The sequence below is a fragment of the Phasianus colchicus genome, chromosome 4 (genome assembly GCF_987193195.1).
Source record: "Phasianus colchicus chromosome 4, bPhaCol1.hap1.1, whole genome shotgun sequence".
NCBI classification, from domain to species: Eukaryota; Metazoa; Chordata; class Aves; order Galliformes; family Phasianidae; genus Phasianus; species Phasianus colchicus.
In genome coordinates this window covers 64,301,734-64,318,946 of record NC_143439.1, presented here as the reverse complement: position 1 = coordinate 64,318,946, position 17,213 = coordinate 64,301,734, and the positions used below count along the sequence as shown (strand labels likewise).

Here is a 17,213-nt window from a genome sequence, read left to right as displayed (position 1 = left end):
TTTTCTATAACAAACTGCCTTCCTCTGAATCTCATGCTGAGACTCTCTTTTATTCATTAACTATATCAAGTGCAGATTCTCAGCTGGTTTTTGAGATGCCTATGTCTAATGGAAAATTTAGTCCCAAATATACTTCTTGTTTTTCTGTTCAAATACTGTCTCACACTGACTAAATACAACACAACACAGGATGCATAGATATAGAAACTAAGAAAAGATGTTTCATCACAAGTTAAGTAGTCAGACAGATTATGAGAATAAATTTATATAACTATTTTATTCCTCACAATACATATGTGTAAAGTGCAGTTGTAGCAAGTTAAAGCTGGAACTCCGCACATTCCTCTTAATATTGCAATGCAACAGAAGAAATCATCTAATATCCGCTTCTGTTACCATTTTCAAAATGCAAATTGCTCATATTATTAGCCTATTATCACAGAATCATAGCATCATTAAGATTGGAAAAGACCTCCATGATCATCTAGTCCAACCATCCACCTACCACCAATATTTCCCCTCTAAACCATGTCCCTTAGTAGCACATCTAAACATCTCTTGAACACCTCCAGGAATGGTGACTCAACTGCCTCCCTGGGCAACCTATTCCAGTGCCTCACCACTCCTTTGGAGAATAAATATTTTCTAATATTGAACCTGAACCTCCCTTGATGCAACTTAAGGCCATTCCCTCTGGTCCTACCACTAGTTATGCAGGAGAAGAGGCTGACTGCCACCTCACCACAACCTCCTTTCTGGGAGTTGTAGAGAGTGATAAGGGTCTCCCATGAGCCTCCTCCAGATTAAACAATCCCAGTTCCCTCAGCTGCTCCTCATAAGATTTGTGCTCCAGACTCCTCACCAGCTTCACTGCCCTTCTCTGGACACGCTAGAGCGCTTCGATGTCTTCCTTGTACTGAGGGGCCCCAAAGTGAACATATTACTTAAGATGTGCCCTCACCAGAGCTGAGTACACGGGGACAATCAATTCCCTGCTCCTGATGGCAACACTATTTCTGATGCAAGCCAGAATGCCATTGGCCTCCTTGACCTCCTGAGCACCCTGCTGGCTCATGTTTAGCTGAGCGTCAACCAACACCCCCAGGTCCTTTTTTTCCACACACTCTTCCAGAGACCCTGCCCCAAGCTTGTAGCGTTGCCTGGGGTTGTTGTGGCCAAAGTGCAGGACCTGGCACTTGGTCTTTTTGAACTTCATCCTGATGGCCTCAGCCCAGTGATCCAGTCTGTCCAGAATCCTTTGTAGAGCCTTCCTACCCCCAGGCAGATTGACACTTCCTCTCAACTTGATGTAATCTGCTAACTTACTAAGGGTGCACTCAATCCCCTTGGCCAGGTCATCAGTAACAATATTGAACTGGACAGGCCCCAGTAGCGGCCTCCAGGAAGCACCACACATGATCAGTCCCCAGCTGGATTTAACTCCGTTCAGCACTACTCTCTGGGCCTGGCTCTCCAGCCAGTTCTTTACCCAGCAAAGAGTGTACCTGCCCAAGCCACAGACTGCCAGCTTCTCTAGGAGAATACTGTGGGAGACAGTGTCAAGCTTTGCTGAAGTCTAGGTAGACTACATCAACAGCCTTTCCCTCATCCACTGGGTGGGTCACTCGATCATTGTAGCAGATCAAGTTTGTCAAGCAGGATCTGCCTTTCATGAACTCATGTTGTCTTGGCTTGATCCACTGGTTATCCTGCACATGTTGTGTGATCTCACTCAAGATGATCTGTTCCATAACCTTCCCTGGCACCAAGCTCAGATTGACAGGCCTGTAGTTCTCTGAATCCTCCTTATGAGCCCTCTTGTAGATGGGAATCACAGATATATAAACATAAAACACATTATTTGCAGTTTAGTACATTAACTCTAATGCTCTAACTAAAAATGCTTTAGTATATCATAGAAAGATTTTACAGCATTTAAATATTTTCTCAGAGATGAAATACTGCAGTTAAAAAAAAAAACTTAGAGTCTAGAGCAAATTTTCTAATAAAATCTAGAATTACTGACTATGTTAAAGTTTTTAATCCTTGTTTCACCTTATCTTCCAATATTACATGTTTTGAATAATAGTTACAACTTTTTTTTCAGATACCTCCTCCAGCATTATTTGAACAGACAATTAAATATATTAATCTTATTAATGTAAGAGAATTTCACAAGAAGTCCTGTGATGGTGTTGTAAGCATGCTAACCATGGTTCCACAGTTGGACTAGATGATCTTAGTGGTCTTTTCCAAACTTAATGATTCTATGATTCTATCCTATGATTCAGCCTTGCCTCAGCTCCAAGCTCTTAGGACAGATGGGCACAAGCAAGCGGTGCTACAAGGGCAGTGTAGCTTTATTAACGTTATCCCATACTCTCAGCAGGACCCACTGTATTAGCTCAAGCATTGTGTCTTCAGCTGCAGAGGGCTGCTGTTCAGTGGGATGAAACTGAAGTGAAATGAACACAAGTCTCTAGAAAAGCTTGTGTAGGTATTCCCAGATGTACAAACATACAAGCTTTGCTGCAGATGTTATAAGGATATTTTAAAATCATAGAACCATAAAATCTTAAAACTGCTCAGGTTGGAGAAGACCTTAAAGATCATCAAGTCTAACCGCAACCTGACCATATTAGCCTAACTCTAACAACCCTCTGCAAAAATTCTGCATTTGAGAGCCTCATACAGCAAGGCAGTTATCACTTGAGCACAATTGTTACTCAAGCAGCAGGGTATATATTAGAATTCTAGATCTGTACATGTTCTTGTAGAGATAGTACTAAATTCAGTTACTGATTATATGGAATGTCAAACATGACATAATTACTTAAGTCATTTTTAAAATTAAACATTAACATGAATAATATTTGGAGGAAAAAAAAAAAAAGAAACCAAACGATCCTTTCAAAAAGAAAATTCAAATGACTCTATAAAAAGCACTCCATCACTGTATTTAGAAAGCAGTTTTTGCTCGTCTGTAAATTGTACACGTCCAATATAGCTTAATGAAAGCCTTGTCAGTGTCTTCCAAACAAAGAAATAATGTCTCTGAGGTTTGGTAGGATGGATCTCAGCTTTGGACTGCCAGCTCAGTTTCTATTTGTTCCTTATGTGGTTAATTCTATACAAGACTTGGGTCCAAACAACTTATACAGAAATATATTAATATACCTATTACTAATATTTTTGTATTTTTGTGCTGATTTTTACATTTCCAATTTATATAGTAATTTTCCAATGTTTTTCTCTGAAGAAACACACTTATTTTCACCCTTCAGAGAATTATTTTCAAATGTTCCTTATGAAGAGTTGGGTTTCAAAACAAAATATAATAAGGTAAGAGTGCATATTTCTTAAACTAAAGCTGAGTGACAAAAAAAAAAAGCCAGAAACTGTAAGCGTAAAAATCACAGAAGCACTTTGAAAGAAACTTTCAAAGAAACCAGAAAGGAAAATATTTTAGACAACCACGCGTTCAAGCCTTGAAATCTTATGTTTTCACCATATGTATTTAGCATCTACACCTATATTTAACAGTGACAGAGAGCTCTACTGTATTAATACACTGTGTTTATCTGAAGTTTCCAAGGGACCTAGAATAAATATTTTAAACTTCTGTTTTTATAATAAAACTCATGCCTCAGTAGCTTACTTTAACAGACTATGAGAATACTCATTTTTTTGAGAGCAAAAGTGATGTCGTTTGTTAGAGTTAAGATAGATAGATGGTAGGTAAGTAGGTGGGTACATAGGTGAGTTTTTACCTTGAACAACAAAATTGACAGCTTGTCTCTCTGCTTGAGTGCGTAGTTTGTAATCCTGTGAATTGATATTAGCAAGCAGTCTCTTGCGTCCCATAATGGAAACCACATAACCTTGTAGGATTTAAGTAGAAATCAGCATTTCTAGAGCAATTAGAAGTTAAACTTCAAAAATTATTTTTGAAGATAATGCAGATTTTTTGTAATTGTGTACTGCTTGAGATAATTTGGTATTTTGCCCTCAGAAAGTATTCAGAGCTTATTGCATTGTTAGCTTCAGCATTATTTTATTCAGAGAATTGATACATGTTATACAATAAAAACTTATGTTCATTAAAGCTGTATTTTCATTAGGATTATCTGCTAATATGCTGGTAAAATAGCAAACTCTCAGTGGGAGATGAAACTATAAATACCTAGCAGAATTAGCTATCTATTACTAGCCATAATTAGAGCTTTCCATGCAATGAATAGTTTACTTGGGAATAGCAAAAAAATCAATTTGCACAGCAATTAAACCATTAATAAATCATTCCCAAAATTGTCAAATAATTTTGGGGGATTTTTTTTTTTCCTGATTTTCTTAATGCAATCGTTTCATGTCCCTTCCACAACCAACCTTTCTTACCTCCAGTTAAGTAAATAATTTAAAAGAAAAATAGTTAAACATTTATTTTTAGCCCAATGAAGTATTTTGCTATCATCACTGTTTTTTTTTTTTTTTTTGGAGGACAAGTGAGAGGAACAGAGAGAGAAAGAGAGATCATGTGGTCCTCCTGTCCAAAAAACACTTGTAAAGTCTTGCTTCAGCTTATCTCCCAAAACTAAGCCTTGTCCTACAAAATGTTTTCTGTTACACTTCTGATCACTCTGACTACCCATAGGCCATCACTGGATACCACTGAAGCTCAGACTACACACCATAATTTAATCTCAAGCGCAATAAAACCTCTAAAAACACAGAGTTCTGACTTTACTATGTACAACACAAACCCAATATTATGCACATTATATTATTAGTTCTGCTGAAATAATAAAGCTTTCTGTTAATTTCTATATTACCAACAGCACTGACATGAAAAGCTCAATTTTTAGAACAGGGAACTGTGTGGAGGTTGGGATACTCTTTGGCAAATCAGACTTCCCAATTCAACTAAGACTTTCTGCGAAGAACAGTAAGAAGCAAGTATTTTTAAAACACTAAACACTCAATGAGAAATAGATTTAATGTAATAATCCTATTTCTCTATGGTATGTTTATTGTAAATTAAGTACTGAACATTTGTAAAACCTAAATAAAATTAGTTGGTCAGATGCCATTCATCTTTGAACCGCAGATAAGTAAAAATGAGCTCTCTAGGTTGGAAGAGTTTTTTAATCTGAGATGGATGAACAAGAAAAGTACAAAACAATGTTTGTCTGCTGCAAAATTTTTTTAGCTTATATAACTGAAATAAACAGTTCAGAGTGAGAGGAGTACTAATTAGAGTGTACTATGTTTTAACCACAATCAAGGACATTAGTTATGGCACTCTTGTCTACTCAGCACAATAAAACATTCTTGAGCACAGAGTCTTGATTACGGAAACTCATTTATTTTTAAGAGAAGAAAACACTGCTATTTTAAGTAAATCAAAACAAATACATCATAATTGTGTAATATTTTACAGTATGTATTTTGTTGTTGAGCTTCATTCCTTAAAGGGAAGCTTCTGAAAACTATGTTTTCTTCAGCAATATTAATGAATAAAGGAATGTAATTCCATGACACAACAAAAGTTCATGCTCCCAGTAGAATTTTAAGGTCTACAAAACTAAAAGAAGTCTGAATCAGTTACTTGTTTCTACCATTATGTTCACTTCAACAATTATAGGCAATATTATATCGCAAATTTACTATTTATTTCTACAGTATTCCTAGTATGCTATACCGTACCATATAGTGTACTAGGAAATCCATCTTGACAGTTCTTCTAGTAAACTTTTACAATATTTCTAGCAACTGTTCTTTCTCTTCTGTAATTGCTGCGCTCCTAGGATTCTCTAAATGTAAATGAATATGTAGACTAACAACAAATTCAATGCTAAAAGGGTTTGCAGCTACTGGCTTCAAGAAGCACTCTGCACACATCTGTCATAACAGATACCACCTGAGCTTGAAGAACAGAAATTCTGACTAGTGCAACAAAGAAATACATATTTAAAAATTATTTCTGTAAACTGGTTCTTTGACTAAATGGCTGGACTTTCATGGTTCGGCAGTGATGTAAAATATTCCCTGGATTTGTGTTAGAGTACATTTTATGTTGAAATGATGTAGTGTAGCTTGACATTAAGTAGAGGTCAGCCTGAGAACAGAAATATTACTTTGCTAGCATCTTTCTTAGAAAAGGCAGAGAAGCTTAACCAGTTTGTCTTAGGAGTAAAAAAGAAAAAAAACCTGACTCACAAAGAGATGATATTACGTATTATCTCTTGTTCTGTAAGTATGTGAATTTAGGTTCTTCATCATTGTGACACAATGAAAATTAAAAAAAAAATGCTTGTCAATTTGGATTACCTTTATTTTGGCATTGTCCAATGGTTTTCTTTGTAAATTCATGTACTTTCTTGTATTTTTGCATAAAACTCTCTATAAAGTGACTAGCTTCAAGAGGAGTAATTCCCAAGCATTCAGCAAGACGTTCTTTACCTGGTACACAAAGAAAAAAAAAAAAGAAAAACAGAACAGAAATCCATTACAGACAATAACACTGTACGTTCACAATTACTGAAATTGGTAAATACGCTCATCTCCATGAAACAGGATGGATCTGATATACCATAATCATATTTCAATGATGCAAATGTTATCCTTAAGCTTGAATGTTTCATTGAAGTTGAAATCTGCAGACTCTAAGGAGGAGATGTAGAACCTACAAATTATGTAAAAAAGAAATGGAGATATGGCTAGTTGAGTTTAGCCAGAAGCTTTTGGTATGGTGTAGAAGTCATAAAAAAAAAAAAAACCTAACAGAAGTAAACAGACCAAGTGGCCTGATTTAAAAAATACAGTTAGGAGTGTGAATCCCACAGATTTCAAACAGTCTTGGACTCCTCAATTTCTACAGAAATCTAAGTCCAAGTTGTGAGATGAAAGGGCTGGAAAAAAAAATGCAGAATAGAAAAGTGTTTCAGCAGACATGGAAAGGAGTACTGCATTTTGGATAAGATATAGATGAACAATATATATTATTATTATATATTTCACAAACATATAATATTATACCAAAGTACTAAAATATTATCTAAGAGCTTCAGTTTAAATACATTTATAAATTAAATATTTTCATTAAAAATAACACACACATCAACTTTAGTCAGATGAGGTTTGAAAGACGGATATATTTGTCTGCACGGCATCACAAAACCAACACTGCGTCTGGAAACAACATAAGCTGAGAGGCAAAGTCTCAAGGCACTAAAAGCATAGAATAGTTACTGTCATGGTAATACTGTCAAGAAAAATTATCCAGCATTCCTAAAGAGAAGGAATTTCAGCCACCTAAATACCATCCCTGTCAGTCTGATACGCATTCAGACTTCTGAATACAGAATAATGTAGCATTTTGTTCTGTCATGCTGGGATCCGCACTGAGCTACAGGAACACCAGTCCAGACAAGGTGCTAGAACAGGAAATGCACATCTAACATGACTCCTAGCTGAGCTGTTACTGGCCTGGGAATCTATTTTACATCTAAATAACTTGTTCTTAATTTCTTGGTCAGAAAATGACAAATCTATCTGCAAAAGCATGTGTTGTTAATAGCTAGAAGAGTGCTGAGGCTTCCTTGGAGAACTGCAACATCTATATTTGTCCATGTTACCCTTCTAAAGAACTACTGCTGTACAGAACAAACTATTACATACAAGAGAAGGAAAACTAAGCCACAATAACAACAAGGGAGTCTGAGAAGTTCCAGCAAAATGCAATTCCTGGAAAGCAAAAAGAGAAGACTCTACAGCCACTTAAGCTCATGTTTGACTACATGGGAGCACAGGCCATGCTAAGCAACTCCCAGGAGTGGGCTGAAGCTTCCTTGAGCACTCCCCTTTTTTTATCCATGCCAGGGGAACTGTTACTAATAGCATGTGCGTTCTAGCATTTTCCAGTCTATAATATCATATTTCAAAACTGAAAATAACACTTCTAACCAGCTTCTCTGGTTTTCATTTAAACACTTTGACACGCCTCTGTGCTCCGTGTAAGTCAAGGCTTGAACACTGGACTAGTTCCATTGAAGAGAATTGATTCTTTCTTTCACAGAAGTTTAAGTTGCCTTTTCTGTAGGTTCACAGGATGACTGAGGCATAAACAGATGAATATAACTGCTCCACATTAGGCAAAATGTCTGAAATTCTGCTCTCTCTCTCAATAGATGGTATATTAATTAAGGTACCAACTCCTAGATCTAGTAAAACATTTCTGTATTATAGTCTTTTCTGTCCTCCAAGATTATAGGAAAGATTTTAAAAATACGAACCAAGAGTAACGTAAAGCTAAGAAAGCATAAACCAAAAAAAGATCACTACATGAAAGTAGTAGACTTCCACTGACTCCAGTAAGCATAATACCAGCAATCTCTACCAGAGGTCCTTTCCAGTCTTAACATTCCGTGATTATAAGAATGCGTCTTGAGTTAATATCTGAGTTAGAGACAGTATCTGAGTTCTTCTAATTTAATTAGAGCTGTTCTCATCTCTGTCTAAAGATCAACAGAAAAAAAAGTTTCCTAGAAATTATACCTATTTTAGTTGAAGACAAATGCATCCCTTACATCCACAGCAAATAAATCTGACATCTGAGTAATTTTTACGTAGGTCAACGCAGGTATATTAATTTGATAATTTTAATTATTTAACAATACTTGATGAAAATCAAAACATAATACACTGACAAAATTTAACTCATCTTCAGACATTTGTTATATTTGCATAAGTTACATATATGGTATGAACTTACTGTAGCAATTTGTTTTATAAGAATGCCTACCTGCTCCATAAACCACTGAGTAAACAATACGCTTTGCTTGCTCTCTATCAGTTTGTTTCACTTGTCCACTTGGAATGCCCTTCCTAAACAAACAAACAAAAATAATTTTCAGTTAAAATCAATTTACATTTTTATCCTCACAGAAACATATTTAACTACGGATTAACAAGACATAAACAGAAGAAATTAGGAGCTTTTACCTTAGGCACAATGAACACACAGCTTGTTTACAAATTTTGGTGGTGACAGACCTCAGAAAATGTAGCTCTTTAATCCTCATTTTGTTTTTTGTTTGATTTTTTTAATCAAATCCTTGACTAGGAAAATTCCTCCTACTATATTATTAATTCCTTAGGATGAAGAAGTTCTAATACTGACCCATGAGAAAAGTTAAACCTTCCCAGCATCAACATTTCTTCAAGACACAAAGTATACAGAAACACTAAGAAAAGTTTGACCTCAAGCTTATTTAAACAAATGTTATATAAATTTCATTAGTAAGAATATCTGACCCTTCATCAAGAATAATTGCTGATAAAAGCATGCACTGAATCTCTTATATGTTTTACAGAGCTCTGAAATGGAGATACATCATAAAACAGCAGCAGGAGCAGAGACTGTAGCTAGTTTACTTGCAACAAGCATTGTCCTTCCTGCTTCTCATTCACACACCAAGGATGTAGACTGTCCTATAAAAGGGCTAATGGATTTAGTAATTTGTAAATTAAAAGCTAGGACTCTGCAATCACCAATTATGTGCTATCTATGCTTTCTCTTATCTAAACATAGCTTCAGGAAGAATGCTGACATTACTGACCATTTATAGCACTGAAGCATATTGGTAATATGGTTTAAATGGAAGCTTATTGGAAGAAATCTCTACCTAATTGGCTCACACTTTGAATATTAGTATCTACACAAACTGTTTTTGGGAAGTTAAAGATGGACTGCAATCAGAGATGCTTGATGCCATATGAACAGCTTGTGAAAAAGTTCTCGTGAGTCCATTGATGACGATTCAATCGCATTTTAAGAACCAGTTTGGTATACTTTGTTAAGCTCCTTTATGTTATATGTAGATACAAGGGTTGCTCCAAAAACAATGTATCCACAATGTCAAAGGCAGGTATTGGTGAAGTTGAACTTTCCCACCAATATTCCATTACATATTGTTGCTGTGATACAGATGGCAGCAGAGGAGCAGTCTGACAAAATGGCAGCTGACAGAGAAGCAGAGGTGTGCTCCTTGATATGAAAAAAATTGCATCCATTGACATTCATTGACTCTTGCTGAATGATAATAGAGACCAAACAGCAGATGTGAGGATAAGGAAACAGAATGGTGTATTTCAGCAGTGGCACCAATGCTGTGAAAGACAAGCTGTGTTTCAGATGGCCATGCACAGCCGTTGCACAACAAAATGAAGAGTCTCAATGAGCTCACCTGTGTGAAGTGGCAGAATACAAACATGGAACTGCACATAGAGCTGAATGTTGGCTTTGATTCACTGGAAATGAGGGTAGCAATACTGGAATAATACAAAGTTTGCACCAGGTGGACCCCACAGGTGCTCACACAAGAACAGAAAACAACACAAGCAAGCTTCTCAGAAGTTTTTGAACCAATACAAGGCTGAAAGTGACAGTTTCCCAGACTTTATCATTACTGGTGACAAGAAATGGTGTCACCACAACAAGACAGAATCAAAATGGCAGTGCATACAGTGGCAACAAGTGCACTTACCACCAAAGAAGAGTTCAAGACACAGTCCTCAGTGGCTAAAGTGACGTGCACTATCTTTTAGGATAGGAAAGGGTTAAGCCTTCTGGATTTCCTGGAACCTAGACAAACCATCAACTCTGACCACTACATCGTGACACTGACTACATTGAAGATTTTAACTTGCTCAATTAGGCCAGAGAAATAGACAGTCTTTCTCATGCAACACAATAACACTAGGCACCATATCAGTTTGAAGATCATGGAACATGTTGCCAGTCTTAGCAGGACTGTCCTACCACACCCTCTATGTAGCCTGGATTTGGCACCTTCTATCTATTCAGGCCAATAGAGGATGGAAAGGTAAGATACTTTCTAAAATAGGAAAGAAGCATCTGAAACACAGACTTCCATCTTTTCAAAAGGGAAACAGCAGGTAACATAAAGGAAGATGTTTCTGAGATAACCTAAGTATACACTGATTAAAAGTTTGCAACACTTCATATTTTATTTCACTCCGTTTTGCTTTTTTTTTTTTAAATAAAAAGCTTTCACCTTGGATAACCATGTTCAACATCTTTGGAAGAAAGACTACATCAGTCAGCTCGATATCATCTTTTCTATAGCACATCTTTGTCATTTTATCTCTTTTCCTCTTTGTATGCCACCTCATCAAAATGCATCTTAATTTGTTTTATGCTCTTTTAGCGTGAGGAAAAGCTTTACAACTCCTATAAAGCTCTTTTTCAAGATTCCAAAAGCACTTTACGATTTTTCAAATCCTTCCAGTGGTTCATTATAAAATAAATTATTTTGTCTGAGTAGCCCCTGTAGTCCATTGCATGAAGATTTATTTCATTCATCCTAAACCTTCTACAGAAGAGGATATCTAGCTTTCAAGCACACTACAGGTGATAAAGACATATCTTTGCAGTTTTCTCCATGGGCCTGGAGTCTCCTGCTGCTACACTTTGAAGTACCAGGGGCCCAGCTATAGAGATTGCAACAAGGACATGTCATAAACTATACCTGTCATCAGTAACAATTTGTTGAAGGATTCACACGGGGGTAAACCAATCCATTATCTTTACTAAGATATTGATCTCCCATATACTTGATATTGAGAAGACAAATTAGATAGCAGTTGTTTTCAATGCTCTTGACAAAAAAAATTCACAGATTTCTCTTAAAAAAAAACAACAAAACAATTCTGGACTTCATTCAGTTAGAATAGGAAGTGTTTGATATCAATGGAAGAGTATGAGAGAGGACACACTCCTCTGGAACCTTCACCTCTTCTCCCCTTCATAAAAGTGCTTTTCTATCAGATTTGTATTTCTCTCATGCAGTGAGTTACCCAGACAGGTGATGTTTATTTCTGAGCCGTGATTGTTGAAAGAATTAATCAACTAGACAACACTCATCTTGGGGTCTTCAGCTTTGGAAATAGAGAATAAAAGAGTCAGGCTAACTAATACCCACCATCAGGTGCCACTGTGAACATCAGTGGTGATGGCTATCAGTAATGAATAAATAAATTTAAACAGATTAAGAGAGCTACACAAGCCAAGATGACCACTTGTTTTAAACTACATGTCAGGGAATTAATGGTCTGAGAGTTTGTTCTTCACTTTTCACTTTTTTTCTGAAAGAAGTTTCAAAAAGGAACGGAAGCCATGTTGAGAGATGATAGAGGTAGTTGCAGCAATGTTTCAAATAATTAGTAATCCTGATTTAGTCAGGAGTCTCAAAACCTCATAAAGAAATAGATGGATCCTCAGAGCAACCTAAGATACATATCAGAAAAAAGTTCTCTGCACATAACACCAAATGGTGATATAACTTCTGTCAGTCACCATATCAAACCATCAGCAAACAATGTGCATGTTGCTTGGAAAAAACAAACTGGGGAAAAGGGAAGATCACATTTGATCAAACTGCCTCTATGCAGTTAAGAAAGAGGTAAGATACAGACATCTAAATATTTTGGCAGGGCACTCAAAAGAGGAAGAAAATACAATGAGGATCTTCTGCAGAGAAGGATGATATTCTGAACAAAACATCTCTTCACTGAAAACATCTCTCACACCTTAATTTTCTATTATGCTTATTAAATGTAATCATATTTAATACATTACATTAAATGTGATTATATTTAATTAAAAGCAAAATTAATACTGAAGAGTCTTTTTGTTTCGTTTGTTTTACAACAATCAGTGGACATGAAATTCTGTTTCAAAAGCAAGGAGGTCTTAACTTTTGCATAAAGATGTTTGACCTCAGCCTAAGAAAAAGTTTCCAGACAAGATGGACTCTCAGTTCTCAAAGTTGATATGACAAGATGTTCCTCTGTTTTCCACAATCTTTACTTGACTTCCTTGGCACCTACTAATTGTATTCACAGTACTATTTCACAAAATGCATCCACTGTTTCATTATTTCTTTACTGTAAAAGTTTCATCAATGTAAATCTAACTACTATTGTGACATTCAATCCTGTTTATAAACTGTGTCAAAATGTGCTGTAGCACCTCAAAACATTTTGAAAATGGTGTAGATTTGCAATACCTGCCTTTACATTCTTAATTTCATCAGGATTTATATTGAGACTCAAGTTAATTGAGTTGAATGAAATAAATATTTCATGATGAAGATGACTACTTGAAGATAACTCTTCATACACAAGACATTTCTTCACAAAATCAGAAAAGTTAAGCACTGTCAAACAGTGAAACAACTCAGAACTGCACAACATTACAGTGCTTGTTTTTCACTAGTTGATGTGTTAGTTGTGTTGATAAAAGTTATGAAACTTTTTTTTTAGTTATTCTAGAATGTTAAGAAAACATCTGAGGTGCAATAATATTAAGCTTCCAATCTAATATAAAATTAAGCTGCCTGGTTAAGCTTGTCGTTAACAACCTGGTTTATTTAAAGCATTTGTGTAACTCTAAAACCAAAATGCTTTCTCAAACCATTATGCTTCCTAAAGACAGTTGCCTCTGCCTTACTAGTTGTCAGCCTAAACAAATGTCACAGTTGCACTTCTGCAAGGAACTGTATACTATAAGGTGAAATAAGTTACCATATAGACAATCTGTCAGAGTGTAAAGTAAATAGACTGTTGAATTGCATTAATATTAACTACTGCAAAGTCAGCTTTCAAAACATACTTTGCTACAGAAGTAAAACTGTTAAAATATTCAACATCAGCAGCCATGAGCTGAGTTTAATTCAGACCCTATGATGTTTTAAAATGCTGATTTGAGAAGGCAAACTGAACCTCTTCCCTGTTACTGAATTTCAAGATGAAGGGGTCATGGGTGGAAAGAATGGACACCAGAGAGGGTGAAGAGAAGTGACAGCAAATTAAATCACTGCATCAATGCTTTTTGAAAAAAACATACTGCAATACCAGAAGGCAAGATCTAGATTGAGCACCTATATATCAATAGAATATACATATTTACACTCTAATTTATGGATGCTGCTCTGTTTAATGCAAAGGCAAAACAAGCATTACAGCTATTGTGAACATTAAATTTGCAAACGCCAGTTTCCAAGAGTTTTCCTGTCAAAATCTTTTGAGTATGATTTATTTTGTAAAAATTTAACAGTTACTACAATTATTCATTAATGAACAGACATTTTCACAAATAATGTCTGTTGTAAGAAGAAAATCTCAATCTAGAACTAATGCGTTTTGCCTAAGGCAAGCAAGCTTGATTTTAAATGATGACAATTATTCAGAACAATGATTTAATCTGTTACTCTCACAAAAATCTAGGTGAAAGTAATCAACTTCATCATTAATGATATTCCTGTCCCCTATGCCAACACTGGAGACATAAATTGAGGATTCAATTACAGCTGATATCACAGTGTTTTCAGGTAGATACGAGACTGACTAATCCCAAACAAAGAATATTAGCACAGAAAAGAAAAAGTGAAATGAAGTATGCAGAGAACATGGAGGTTGTGTTTCAAGCTACTCACAACAAACTGATGCCCAACACATCATGTAGGAACAAAATTAGAATACTGATTCTATTTCACCCACTCTAGATTTTAGTAATTGCAAAGCTATCCCTACACAGCTGGAGAAATATACCATATCATGGAGTCTAAAGAAGAAAAAAAGACTCCTGCTCTTCTGCAATAAAAAGAATTATTAAAGCATATATTTTTGCATAAAGTAGGGGCTGAGCAAGTAGAAAGAGAGGAAAAGATGTAGTATTTGATCATGAGATGACAAGGAAACAATAGTTTGGCAGTGGAAAGACAAATACAATTTCAATAGATAAGTGGATTACTTCCAATAGCAATTAGGCAATATTAGTTTTGCTATGAAGTGCGCTGGGGAGATTTTATCCAAGGCATTTAATTTCATTTGGCTACCAGGTACAAGAAACTTTAATTTTAATTAAATTTCAATTTAATTTGAAACAGGTATGGAGGTAGTTTATTAGAATTTTGAATAGACAAAATACCCAAACTGTATGAAGTGAGGCCATTCTATGATTCTGTGAGGCACTGACTATATCAATTAAAATAACCATTCATCTCCTGAAGCAGCGAGGTTAACTAGAAAACATCAGACATCCATACTTTAAAACTTTTACCACTTATACATGGCACTGCAATTCAACAGCCTGGTGGAAATAATTCATGGCCCACACTAAGTGAGTAATTGCGCCCAATGATTCTCCAGCCCAGAGCTACAGCCATGATGGTATCTGCACTGCTGAATTGGTCACTGAGTGACAACAACCAGAAACATTTACTAGCACTAAATTTATTAAAATAAAGGCAGCCTCTTGCATCATTATTTCTTTAATTCACCATAATGTTAACCCTATTTCATGACCAAAATTAACTCATATTTCTTGACCATGATACCAATATACCTCAGACTGTGTTGTGGCACAGAGATTTCAGAGCTAGCTTTAAAGAAAAAAAACTAACTAGCTTTGCTAACTAAAACTGTTTAGTTAAACAGTGCCACTGATGTTGTAGTGCAGTACAACAGCTGCAGGAGCTGCTAACAGTACACCCTCATTCACAAATGATCTAAAATCTAAGTTACTGTTAAATACCAGCTTCATAATAAATGGCATCTCAACAGGTAGACATTGGGCCACAGCACATCTGATCCTGAATGTGATTTGATTTGGAATGCATGCCTTCCCATTTAAATTGAACCTACTGGCTAATTGGGATGAGAGGACTGGTAAAGTGGTACTTATTTCCTTGATAGAAGTCCACCTTGATCAACATAATCACTTTGTTGTTCTTTAACAACCTGACAAAAACCCAGCTGATGTGTCTCTATTAATGAAGACTTCTTTAAAAGTTTGCTGATAATACTCTCCAAAAAAATACAACCATAAATAAGAAGCATTTGGACAACACTCAGACTTACGGTGTAACTTCTAGGTAGTCCTGTGTGGAGCCAGGAGTTGGAAATGGTGATCATTGTGGGTCCTTTTCAACTAAGGATATACTAGGACTTTAATCATAACTGTTTAAAAAGAATTTAGCTACAGATGTTGGTTTTACCTCTGATAAGTCTATTCATCTCATTGATGTTTTACTGGATTTTCTTGTTATTTGACATTAACCTTGAATTTAAGTCCTAGAATTAATACTAATATTTTAAGGTTTTTTTTTTTTTCATTTCAAGCCTGATGTCTGCAGTTGTAAGTAATAGTAATCTAAGGGAGTAGGCAGCTTAACTGAACTCAGTGTTTGCAATAGAATATATTTACACCAAGTAACCTAAACATGATAGTGTTTTGCTAACACTAGATGTTTAATCCATCTGATTCAAAAAATGCATTTTAAACAAAGCCGTATGAAATGGGTACAGGCAAGTGCATATATATTTAGTTACCATCAAGCATTTGTGCATGCTCAACTTAATCTTTTTCAAATAGATCCAGCACACTATCTTTTTGTACATTTCAGCCTACAATGACTTATTTAGATTTATTTCAAGAATATCCAAAATCCCTTTGCTTATTTCCTGTGTTCTTCACAACCAGCAGGGCATCAACAGATAGAACCACTGTCGCTCTATGTCTTGAATTTCCAAGTGGCTGGAAAAACAAGTCCTTATTTCACCATAGTTCCTGATGGACCAAATGCCAATGCACAAAAGTTGGACTCACATTAACATTATTTGATATAATCAGTTCCTTGAGTCCCCTTGCTTGGCAGACTGTAATTCAATAAAATTTCCTTATCTTCCTAAAGAAAGACAGTCTCTAAAGAACAAAACAAACCTTCCTGTACTGTGTTCTTTTTATTCAAATCTGGTTGAACTTCTCTGCCCTTTTTAAAGAGAAAATGAAAGACTTTTGTTTCTCTGATATGGTAATCCCAAATAATTCTGTGATTTGCTTCTCTCTGGGCTTTTTCTTGAGTCATTTCCAAAATTAGCATGTCCCTCTTTTACCAAAGCAGTTCGCTATATATTACCATCATCCCACACACACATCAGCTGAGGAAACAGACTTTTATATTCAGTACATTTTGTTAACAGCCTGCAGTTCCCAAGATCATTTGAAATTAAGTGTTCAGATTCCTCTGATTCTCACAGATGATACAACGTAAATGAATAACTCTTCAAGTGTCAGCCACACAAGACTACATTATAAAATTGGAACTTTTTCAGAATGATTAGTGGAAAAT

At 35.7% G+C, this 17,213-nt stretch overlaps 1 protein-coding gene across 1 annotated transcript in view; it reads right to left on the bottom strand.

Annotated features, from left to right (window-relative positions):
* Positions 1-17,213, bottom strand: part of POLN (DNA polymerase nu) — an 87,919-nt gene that overhangs the window by 21,538 nt on the left and 49,168 nt on the right. The window contains exons 19-21 of the mRNA XM_031588283.2: positions 8,801-8,883; positions 6,328-6,459; positions 3,771-3,881 (exon numbers count right to left, since the gene is read on the bottom strand). Coding sequence (XP_031444143.2) covers positions 3,771-3,881; positions 6,328-6,459; positions 8,801-8,883 — 326 coding nt within the window. The remainder of the gene's footprint in view (positions 1-3,770; positions 3,882-6,327; positions 6,460-8,800; positions 8,884-17,213) is intronic.